Source organism: Chiloscyllium punctatum, chromosome 7, assembly GCF_047496795.1.
Source record: "Chiloscyllium punctatum isolate Juve2018m chromosome 7, sChiPun1.3, whole genome shotgun sequence".
Lineage (NCBI taxonomy): Eukaryota > Metazoa > Chordata > Chondrichthyes > Orectolobiformes > Hemiscylliidae > Chiloscyllium > Chiloscyllium punctatum.
The window spans coordinates 74,007,143-74,019,658 of NC_092745.1; the positions used below are offsets into that span (position 1 = coordinate 74,007,143).

General features: G+C 40.8%; 1 protein-coding gene across 2 annotated transcripts in view; it reads left to right on the forward strand.

The window, feature by feature from the left end:
* efcab7 (EF-hand calcium binding domain 7) overlaps positions 1-11,864 on the forward strand; it is a 92,927-nt gene extending 81,063 nt beyond the window's left edge. For both annotated transcript variants that reach the window (XM_072574041.1, XM_072574042.1), the window contains exons 11-14: positions 4,180-4,328; positions 5,849-6,058; positions 7,730-7,837; positions 9,352-11,864. In XM_072574041.1, the coding sequence (XP_072430142.1) occupies positions 4,180-4,328; positions 5,849-6,058; positions 7,730-7,837; positions 9,352-9,426 (542 nt within the window). In that variant the 3' untranslated portion in view covers positions 9,427-11,864. The remainder of the gene's footprint in view (positions 1-4,179; positions 4,329-5,848; positions 6,059-7,729; positions 7,838-9,351) is intronic.
* The last annotated feature ends 652 nt before the right edge of the window (positions 11,865-12,516 follow it).

Genomic DNA, 12,516 nt, shown 5'->3' on the forward strand with positions numbered 1-12,516 from the left:
GCAGTGGTAGGTATATTGGGTCCAGGTTAATGTGCTTATTGATTGAATCTGTGGATGAGTGCCATGCCTCTAGGAATTCCCTGGCTGTTCTCTGTTTCCCCTCCCACCACCTTATGTCAGTCCCAACCCTCGGACTCAGCATCGCCTTCTTGACCTGCAATCTTCCCAACCTCTTCCAACCCACTCCCTCTCCGGCCTATCACCCTCCTTCCACCTATCGCATTCCCAACGCCACTCCCCCAAGTCCCTCCTCCCTACCTTTTATCTTGGCCTACTTGGCACACCTTCCTCATTCCTGAAGAAGGGCTTATGCCCGAAACGTCGATTCTCCTGCTCCTTGGATGCTGCCTGACCTGCTGCGCTTTTCCAGCAACACATTTTTCAGCTCTGATCTCCAGCATCTGCAGTCCTCACTTTCTCCTAGTGACCACTGTTGAGACTGTAACTAGGTAGGGGCAGCAATGCGATGGTACCCTCTCTCCTCAACTTAGATAAGTGGTTTCAATTTTGGAGAAGTTATTCAGATAGATCCCAGGGAGGTGTTGTTCATGGGGTGAAGAGGGGCAGCGTTGGCACTGTGATGTTCCTTCAGTGGGAACCACAAGTTGCTGATTAGAAGCAGGAGGATTAACCACGGTACACATGGTGGTCTCCTAATATTGGAAAGTGTCCATCTGCTACTGGTAAAATACCAGTGATGGGAAGAAGCCTTTAAGTGATTCTTCCTTGGGGAGAACCATTCACCTTCCCACTCCACTGATAAAATGCCACCAGCAGCAGGAAAGTGATGGCACGTCATTTCTGGTATCATGCAATTTTTTTTGCAGTCCTTGCATCTCCGAGCATGCAGCCCAGGACCCTATAAAATCTTTGCATATGTTTCTAGTCCAGCAAGAAAGAGTCACATATAGTGTTAAATTATATACATATAGTGCTTTTTGCAATCTTGGAACATCCCAGTGATGCTAATTTTTCAAGTAACCACCATTGTACTGTTTGACATAAAGTAGCCAACCTGCACACTGCAAGGTCCTATAAACAGCATGTTGATAATGTGCAGACGATCTGTATTAATGATTGAGGATTAATTATTGATTGGATGGTGCAGTAGGCTTCTGTGGCACAGTGGTAGCATCCCTACCTCTGAGCCAAGGTTCAAGTCCTACATGCTCCAAAGGCATGTAATAATATCACTGAACAGATTAATGAGAAAATAAAGATGAAACTATGCAAGATAAGAAGAAATTTGACTCAAATATGAACAGAATTGTTAACAAAATGGCTTGGTAAGTGGGAAACTGTCAGTTATAAGCTGAATAGAGCAGTAACCTAACCCCTGTGATATCATGGGAAGAGTTAGACCAGGGCCCACAAGGATAAGAAGGCTGAATATATTGTCAGAAATGTGTACCTATATCTTGGGTTTATTTCAAAACTATTCACTATCTATTGATTATGCTAATCCAATTGCATGAGGCAAGGGGGTGCAATTGCTTGGATGTATTGATACAAAAAGGAGGGAGACAATTTACTGGTCTTGCTACTGTCTCACTAACAGCAAATTCCTGTGTTTTGTGTTATGATGTTAGTTGTTACATCAGGAAACATATTTATCTGTGATAGTAGAAATTTATGCACCTTTTCAAAAATACTGAGCTGGATTTTGCAATCAGTGGTAAAGCAACAGGGCTCACTACTGACCTTAAAGAAAGCTTTCAAAAAGACCTGGCAGTGTGTGTGGTGGGGCTTCCACTTTCCTGACAGAAGTTTAAATCTGGTGCCAAGGGCTTCTCCTGGTGTGCAACAGCACTGATGTCAGCAAGCAGAGTAGTCAGTCATTTAAATTTTCTCACAAACAGCAAGTTCTAAGACAGAATAAAATTAGGGAGGCAGGAGTATGCCATTCAGCCCTTTGAGCCACATGATAGGAACATTGTTTATCTGATTTGTGGTCTCAAATCCATCTTCCTGACTGCTGCTTTAACCCTTCACTCTCTTCTCTGTTAAAAATCTATCTAATTCAATCTGTAGGGTCTTGCCCTTAAAGTTGTACCCCTAACCACTGTGAATCTGACATGGAACACTGAAACAGAGAAGCCAGTCAGGTATTAGCACTCTGGCAATAGTTGAGGTTTTTTGGTCACAGGTGGGAATGGCCTGCGTGAACTTGGTAAAGATATCCATAAGGCCGGGATTGTGCTCATTCTTGTTATTTATTGGTGTCCTGGTCGATAAAACTCATTGCATGGACTCTAGAGGTCTTTTGGTGACCAGGGATCCTATTCAGGAGTGAAGTTGCTTCCCTACTTTAGCCAAACCACACCTTGCACAATTCCACAGTTTATCAATATCAACAGCCATTGTGGGCTTGTAACACAACACTTTGGTCAGGGCAGTCACCTTGTCTGTCACTTGATTTCCTGCTTGATCGTAAACTGCTATCAACTCTTCACACTTGAGGCTATCAGAAATTATAAGTTGCTTCACCTTGCTCTCCTTGTCATGAACCAGCCAGTGGAGGATTTCCATCCCTCCTCCCTGATCGTCTTTCAGCACCTCATCAGTTTCTGTTTTTGTTTGTACTCACTTATCAGTTGTTGCTGGGTTGGTGGATGCTGGATTTTTGAGCAATGGTGCACTTGGTCTGATAACTGCATCAATCTGCTGAAGCTGTCTGAAGTCCTCTTTTGAAATAGATAGTAAAGGTTAAACTGTGCCTGTCTGGACCTGGCCTTGATTTCATCCATAAATGCCTCAATAACATTCGATTGAATCTTAGTCTGAATGCCATTGGAAAAGGAGGCCAGAATGCTGCCTTTGACTTGGGGCATGGGCATATTGTTAGCCAAAGTCCCCTTCAGGTGGGTAGGGATGATTTCCCTCCCATGGTCTTCCAACTAAGTGCATCAGCATTTTTATTATATTTGACCAACCGTGCTGAATCTGAGTCAGTTCATTATGCATCGGTCTGTATCATAAGCTTGGTGAATGCTTGAAAGTAACTGGGTGAGTTATTATCCATAAACACTTCAAACTCTGCACTGATCAGGATGTCTCATAACCTCTGTAGAATAGCCCACCTCAAAGTTAGCAGATCGCATTTCATATTGAAGTAATTCTGCTTATTACTCTCGTTCAGCTTGAGCCTGCAACTGCAAAAGGGATAACCATTCTTTTCTGCCCTTTTACCTGTGACAGCACAGCTCGTTAAGCTAAGAAAGCTGGTGCATTTTTAAGTATGAAAGCATGATGGAAGTATGGATAACCAAGCTCAAGTGATCAGATAAGCTTTTACTTGAAGGCACAAAAGGAATTTTTTCATGCTGGGGTCTGACTCGCTGTGATATTCTGTTAAGTATCATGCTTTGTACGTCCATTTCCAAACACTCCTGCAGTATTCCCTGATTCCCTCAGCAAATGGCCTACTCCTGCACTATTGTCTATTATCAAATCATGTGCTGGAATGGCTAACTATGTGAAGCTTTGCACAAACCTTATTTGGTAACAAGTAGATCAAGGAACTGATGCAGTTCCCTCCCTGTCTTAATCCTGGGCCACTCCTCCACTGCTCAGATTTTCTTATCGAAGGATTAATGCTTTTCTTGATAACAAAATGCCCAAGGTACTGTACTTTTGTCCAGAAAATTGGCACATCTCTGCTTTACCTATCTTATCCCTGATGTTAATCTGCGTAGAATACAAGGGTGTAAGAGTAATGAGAGATTATTACAGAACATTGGTTAGGCCATAGCCAGAATATTTATGTTTTAGGAGGCCTTTGCAGAAAGCTCATTTAAGCCACAGAGAACATGCAGCATAGATTCACCAAGATCCTGAAACTAGTGAGAAAGAAGAATGGAAATAATAAACCTGCACCCAGGTTATTAGAAAAAGTGAACAAGATACTTAACAGAGCTTTTGTTTTAAGATTTTGAACGACTACAAATACTTCTGATTTTACTGCTGCCTTTCTTCACATTGTTTCGTGTAAGCCTGAGCTATACTCTGGCTGTAGTCAAGAGATTAGACAGATCACCTGATAACAGCATTTTGGCCAATGTCTCTTGACCTGACCACTGGAGGTTTACAACACCAGTCTAGGGAAGACCATGCTTTTCCATACCTAAGAGGCCAACATGAAATACACTTTCCCTTCACACTTACATATTCTACTCACAGAAAATTTTGACACAAAGAAAAATGAGCTGACACGACAGGGATTCATGGACTTGAATTTGATGGAAGCGAATGATCGGGAGGGTGATCCAAAAGACCTTTGGGTGACACTTGAATCAATGGGCTACAGCAAAACATTAGAAATGCATGAGGTAAGTTGTTTATTTATGTTCGTTTTGATTAATGGCAGTAAGCAGTTAACACTTTGAGGAAGTGAACTCTGATGTGATTTGGTAATATAGAATCTAAGTACTGCTGAAAAAAAAGCATTTTTTTGTTTCATCTTGTACTTACCAGGTCAATTTGCAAGAATATCAGTTTGACAGGAAAACCAACAATCATATTGGTTTTTTGTCTGCAAAGAACAGGGACTGGTGTCTTAACAAATGTTAACTAACAGGATGGTGCCTTCAAACCAAAAAGGAGGTCTGCCCTTCACACAAATGACGAATGTGGGCAGTGTTCCCTCTAACCTGTGCGACCATCCAGCTGCTCCGAAGTTCCATGCATGGCAAATTGCGTGCCACTCCATTTACTTCTGGTTTGGAATTCAATGTCATACATGGACCTTGGAGATCCACAAACTGGAAAGAAAAGAGGGAGTGTTGAATGTGGGACATGAATTTAAGTGCTGACGTGATGCCAGGTATGTAAGCAATATGTTTTAGACTGATGGATGTTACCAAACAGCATATTCCTTGTAATATAATAGTTACAAGAAGCAAGGTATTGGTTTTTAAGCCAGCCAGCCTACACTTGCAAAATTCACAACACAGAGTCCAAGTAATTCTGCAATTGGGCAACATTTGCTAGATAATCCCAATGTGCAAAGAATTATGCTGACAATCAATTCAGCACTGTCATTTGGGCTTGTAGTGTGACACACTTTTGTGCACTTGATGTTACTTATATTAATTCACATGGATCTGCTTTTTGCAGCAGGAAGAACATGTTCATGCACTGTGTCTGTTTCAACTCAACAAAACAGGTGACGGAAGTTATTGGTTCATTTCTCAGGTTAACGCCTTGACCAATCAAAGTCAACCTGTCTGGCATTTAACTGTTGATTATCATTAATTCACAGAAAGACACCTATCAATCTGACTCCACTTCCTAAATAATTAGCACTCTGTTCTCATACAGTATAAGTATAGGTTTTCTCCTTAAGTTTTGTTGCAAATTGTCCTGATGAATGCAAGACTAAAGGTTTTGACAAAGTGGTTCTTTTTTCATCAGTATTGAAGAAAAATGTGTAAATGTGCAAAATTTCAAGATCCATAAGCTTACAGATACACGCATCCTACATTTTGCTGTATGAAGTATTGATGAAAACTGCTGTTTTAAAATTTGATTGTAAGTCCATATTGTCACTCTGTATATTGCATCAATGCACAACTGGAAAAATTATACAGAAGATGTATTTAGGATGATGTTTTTGTGTTCTGTTCTTAATTCAGCAATTCAATTTACTACTACTAATAGTGAAAGACATGCAACCATAGAGTTCCACCCTTGGCTCTTATTCTTTAGCTCAGTTTCAGTTTCTGTTTATAGAGCTTTCAGAATGTTTTCATACCTTACAAGCACTATGCAAGCATAGATTGCTGCTTCTTGACTTCTATGTAGAGAAGTCGAGTTTTGTTTAAAATGTACGCTCTTTTTTTGTGTGTAGGCATGTCCTTTTGCAATTAGTATCTATGCAGAGGACAGCAAACTTAACTTAACACCTATCAGTCTGGAAGCGGGTGGAAACCTTCTCAATTCAGTTATCTGCAAATCTGTCATAAGTAAAGGAGAAGCAAAAGCCATGAAGAATTACAGCAATTTGGTGATTCATATCTACAAGACGGAAACACGAATCACTTCAGTCATTGAAAATAAAGTATGCATTATTTGTTTTATTTGATTAATTTAGAGTTTTGTTCTTTTATATTTTGTAAAATATGTATATATTGTCATTTTTATCATTGAAATAATAACAGCCTTACTTTATTAATGTACATTTTCAGTGAACACAATCCCAAGCCCTTTCTTTCCCAAGACTGAAACTCACTCCAACATATGGAAATAAAGTGATGAGATCCAGATTTTAATCATGTCACAGTGACAAACACTGGAACAGTATTGTTTCACTTGTTCCTTACTTCTTGTGATAGGCTCAATTCCTGATTGAAATCTCCTTAGAAAGCAAATTGGTTTATTCTATAATGCTCTTAATTATGAGTCTGTAAGTTATGGATTCAAGCCTCACTTCAAGATTTGCATGTATACTTAATACTGTTGTGCCAGTGCAGTATTGATGTATTATTGAATGCTGCAATTTTTTTTTTCAATCTTGAGATATCTCCATCACTGACAAAGAGACTACTTATTATGAGGATATTGAGGAGGTGACATATGGGTATCTTCTAAACCACTGCTGTTTATGTGGTGGAGATTTTCCTACAGTGCTGTAAGGATCTAATCAACAACAGTGAACGTAAAGTGATATTTGGCCAAGTCAGGATGGTATGTAACTTGAAGGTGATGGTGTTCAAACACCTTGCCTTTCCAAGGTGGGGAAGATTACAAGTTCAGGGGGTAATACCAAAAGAGGTCTTCACTTGCTGCAGTACCTACAGTAAATGTACACACCACAAGCAAAGTATTCTTGCAATGGAAAGGCATGCAGGTGAAGCAGATTGTTTTGCTCTGGTTTGAGCTAGTGTCCTAAGAGCTCTTACAGCTGCATCCATCCAGGCATTTGAAGTATATTCATATTCCTGGTCTGTTCATGTATTCATATTCCTGACCTCTGATCTGTTGTAGTAGCCATAGCATTAATATGTTCGAGGAGAAAGTGAGGACTGCAGATGCTGGAGATCAGAGCTGAAAATGTGTTGCTGGAAAAGTGCAGCAGGTCAGGCAGCATCCAAGGAGCAGGAGAATCGACGTTTTGGGATGAACCCTTCCTGAAGAAGGGCTCATACCCGAAACGTCTATTCTCCTGCTCCTTGGATGCTGCCTGACCTGCTGCTCTTTTCCAGCAACACATTTTCAACCATAGCATTAATATACATGGTGTACAATAACCCTCAAGCTCTCTTTTGTTGGCAATTCAATGATAGTCTTATTGAATAGTAAAGGGAGGTGGTTACGCCCTCTTTAGCAATAGGTTATAACTTGAGCGGCGTCAACTCAATCTTAAATGTTGTTGAAAATGAAGTTAAAATGGCAAACAATATGATTTGACCTTATGGTGGAGGGAATGCCTTTGATGAAACTGCTGGATATATTCTGGTGTAGGCAAATGCCTGAGGGGATTATATGATGTCTTGGGAATGAGATGAGTGTTTTCAAGTTGTGTCATCCGTATCCATATTTAGACCAAGGCTGCAATGATATTAAGAACTGAATGTTCACCATTACAAATGCCAGTTTTATGCCAATCTGAATTATTCCACATACTAGGAAGAAACAGTTGAATGTACTGGACATAACAAAGGCTATGCGCCTGAAAGCACCATAAGCTTTTGTCCATTTTTAGTTCATCTTGTTTTGTTTTGTTTTACAGTCTGAAACAAGAGTGATTGTTCATGTCAACAATGAACAGAGTAAGAACTCTGTCAGCAGTCGGGGGCTTAGTATCTTTGCAGTTGAAGTAGCACCAAAGACGACAACAGTAAGTTGAACTGAGCACATTTGGGGGCACAGTAACATATCTGTTATATTTCAAGATTTGTAATCCAGAAATCTGAATGAATAAGCAGGAGACGTGTGTTCGACTCTAAATAAATTTGAAAGAAAAATTAGTGACCGTGAAACTACAAGAGCGTTGGAATAATCTGTCATCCTGACATGGTCTGGCCATATGTGATACCAGAACCACAAAAATGTGATTTACTCTTAACTGCCCACTGAAATGGCTTTGTAGGCTGCACAGTTATATTCAGGATAGTGTTCCATTACCAACTTCACAAGGGCAACAGGATGGGCAATAAACACTAGCCTTGTCGGCAATGTCCGCAGCCCATGAATGAATAAGATTTGTGACAACATTGTACACTCGGAGTCTGTAACTCCTGTGTGACATACAATGATATGACACAACTTCATATCTGTCTTGAAAAGTATTGCCCTGCATAACTTGATTTTGTGAGCACTGGTTATATCCTTTGATTTTTTGCCTAGTTCACTGTCCTTGGCATGAACCTAGACTGAGCTTTGCTAGGCCATTTGTCCATGAGTGGCAATGGCTATAAATTGCATTGAAATATCCTGAGATTGTGATAAATGCTGAATACAGACATATCCTGGCCAGTGCCAACCCTGTCCCCAATCAATGAGCATGATTGATATCCTTCTGCAAGACTTGCATTTGAGGTGGGGTGGCCCCATTAAAAAATACAGATTTGTACCTCATCATATTATTGGCAATCACTGACTGGGTCCCTATAGTCCTTGTCATGGGTAAGATGCCCACTAGCCCACATCCTTAGACTTATTGAGCCTTTAAGGATATTAATCTGCCTCCACTGACATAATATAGTGAGCAGAGGAAAACAGACCTTTTTTTTCAAAAAAAGTTGCTGAAAGGGCAGCTGGGGAAGGTGGAATATTTCCTTTCGGGGGTGCACGGTGTGTTTCCTCATCTGGTCTTCAAATGTCCTAATGCTCCCTTCACCCCCCCTCTCCCCCCAATCTCCAGGGTGCCAATTCTTCCACAACCAACAAGCCCAGGACTTATCTGGATTCGGAATCTAAGTTTGATATCTGCTGTTCTTGGGACAGTAGGAGCTAAAGATCAATCAGATTGGCTGGCATCTTGCAATGGTAGGACCTCTACCCTCTGAGGAGTGTAACTCCCACACTCTGCTTATTAAGGCCAAAAGCAGCATTCTATATCCTGGATAAATTTCAGCCCAATATCTACATGCATTCTCCAGTCAAAATTGCTTCATACTAATCAGGAGTGAACTTTCTAGTTTGATTTTGTGCTCCTTCACTCACATGCTGACAGTCACAGTGTTCCAAATTACCCTGGCTGAGATCTGCCAACTAGGCATGGACTATGAAAAGATTAAATCAGAGAAGAGGTTGAGAAGGAAATTAACAGCAAATTTTGAATATATCTCCCCTCCCTTAGAATAACATCGAAATATTAATTTTGCTGTTTTCTTATCCTACTATTTGTAGGTCTGCCAGCATGTGATGCCTATCAATGAAAAACTGGAATGGATTTACAGCTGCACAGAAAGCATTGTGACCTGAAATATAAAGCACAAGAAAAGAGCTGCATTATCAAGCATCTGGATGGCAATGCTTCTGAATCCAAAGTGTGAAGTTAAATTGACACTTTTGTATGTGTGCCTTCTAATGTATTTTTAATTGATCTCATTTATTTGCTGGCTAAGTGTTTTGTATAATTATGGTTCCATGGAATATGGTATTTACATATCGAAAGGGAAATTGTTAATATTGTGTTGTGAATCTGCAAAGCTTAGTGTAGTTTGATCTAATGTGGCATTGTATATGTTTGTGAAAGATACCCTAATTGAAACAACTTAGTTAACACAAAAATGAAATTAATGCAATGTCCTAAACGCGTAGCCATTAAAGAGCAACATTGGAGCATATCGTATGACCAGATGGTCTCTCAGCCTTCCATCAATCCAGTCCATCTGCTACTGCTGAAGTAAATTCTGTTGGGCTTTTGGCCAGGCCGCCAGATGCGGTGTCTCATGTTTACAAGATACTCGTCGTACTAAAACAGAAACTGATCTTTGGTGATACCACACAAGATGGCCTCTTCTGTCCACCCGAATGTGTGTGCAATCAAAGGCCTCATAAGAACTTTTGTTAAAGCTATTGCATCCACCCAGCAGATCTAAGTTGCATACAAACAATATGTATGGTTGGAGAGAAGAGATCTGTGGAACGAAAACAAAATACATTAGTTTTATTTACATTATGAAAGCATTGACAATAGTGCAAAGATTTTAAAAATTAGGAGAAAGTGAGGACTGCAGATGCTGGAGATCAGAGCTGGAAAATGTGTTGCTGGAAAAGCGCAGCAGGTCAGGCAGCATCCAAGGAGCAGGAGAATCGACGTTTCGGGCATAAGCCCTTCTTCCGCCCCACCACCAAGGATATATTTCCTTTCCCTCCCCTCCCCTATCAGCGATCTGGAAAGACCACTCCCTGCGCGACTCCGTCGTCAGGTCCACACCCCCCACCAACCCATACTCCACTCCCAGCACCTTCCCCTGCAACCGCAAAAAATGCAAAACCTGCACCCACACCTCCCCCCTCACTTCCCTCCAAGGCCCCAAGGGATCCTTCCATATCCATCACAAATTCACCTGCACCTCCACACATATCATTTACTGCATCCGCTGCACCTGATGCAGCCTCCTCTACATTGGGGAGACAGGCTGCCTACTTGCGGAACGTTTCAGAGAACAGCTCTGGGACACCCGCACCAATCAACCCAACCGCCCTGTGGCTGAACACTTTAACTCCCCCTCCCACTCTGCCAAGGACATGCAGGCCCTTGGCCTCCTCCATCGCCAGACCATGGCAACACGACCCCTGGAGGAAGAGTGCCTCATCTTCCGCCTAGGAACCCTCCCACCACAAGGGATGAATGCAGATTTCTCCAGCTTCTTCATTTCCCCTCACCCCATTTTATCTCAGTCCCAACCCTCTGATTCAGCACCGCCTTCTTGAGCTGCAATCTTCTTCCCGACCTCTCCGCCCCCACCCCGTCTCCAGCCTATCACCCTCGCCTTAACCTCCTTCCACCTATCGCATTCCCAACACCCCTCCCCCAAGTCCCTCCTCCCTACCTTTTATCTTAGCCTGCTTGGCAAACCCTTCTCATTCCTGAAGAAGGGCTTATGCCCGAAGATTTTAAAAATTGTAAACCTGAATTGGAAATATGTTAATGCTTTTGATGGCAACCTCCTCCAACTTATCTCGCATATTAATATAAAATAGCATTACAAAAATCTGCATGACAAACTGTTTTGCTTCAGAGCACAGCAGCAGGTTGTACATTACAGCATAATGGGAAACCTGTTGCAGAAACCGAACATGTTTGAAAACTCTGTAAAACTATAGTGCTCCTGTATAATTTTACTGTCAGTTGATTATTCTCAACGAGTCTTCATGCATTCATTATTATGAAGCTTCACAGGATAGCAGTATTACTAGTTCAAATGTTTATCATCAACATCTTATGCTATTGCAATAGTGGTTTTTCAAATACAGTTTAACAAGTATATTGTGCTTTCACCTTCTGGATGTTGCTTCCTAATTAATAGTTTTAACATTTCTGCTGATACGGAATGAACTTGTGTAAACAAACCTTAGAAACTGGCCAACAAAAAAAAATCACTGCCTGTAAATTGACTATATCACTTTGAGGGACAGATTGGTTGGTGTGGGAAATGGAGAAATGGTACAGTAATGGGTACCTAGGTGAGTTTACATCAGAGTATTTAACCTTGTCATATTTGACTTTGGTGTACTTAGTGCTAAGATTGAATAAGAAATCAGAAAGACCATAACATTAATGTTTTTCACTGACAAGTGGAAACATTCACAGAAAAACGTGTATCTTTTATCATATATCAGATATCTTACATTTTGTTTTGTACCTACTAGATAATTGTTTGCTAAGGATATAAAATATTTCAGACACAATATTTTTGGGTTCTGTATCTTTGCTATCCAAATCGAATAACTTACACAAAGCACCTTGGGGGATAATCCCACAACCATTTTCCCCATTCCACTCGCTTCTTCCACTGCCTGATCCAAAGGATCAAGCATCACTTGCCTTCTCCATGTGCTATTCCAGGATGTTTGGTCATTATGAAAAAAAGCTTTTACTATGCACAATGTAATTTTATTGATTTTTCTTGAGATTTTGCTGTCAGTGCAGTCTTTCCCCTCACAGAAGCCTTACTAACTGACTTCACTTTCCCTTAACAGTACCTCACAAAGTACCAGTGATGACATTGCTCTTATTTAAAGATGAATTTTGCCTCACCCTGCTACTTTAATAGCATTAGACATAGCAGCAGAAGTATGCAATTTGGTCCATTGAATCTGCCGCAGTATTCAATGAGATCATGGCTGACCTGATAACCCTCAGCTCCTTTTTCTCGTCTTTTCCCCATAACTTTCTATTGCCTCACTGGTTAAAAATCTGTCAATCTCAGTTTTGAATATACTTAATGAACCACCCACAGCAGTCCTCTGCAGTAAAGAATTCAATTGAATCACTCTGCTCTGAGACTTCATTTCTCTCTAAAGTGTGTGACTCTTACTCTGAGATTAATCTAATCTAATCTA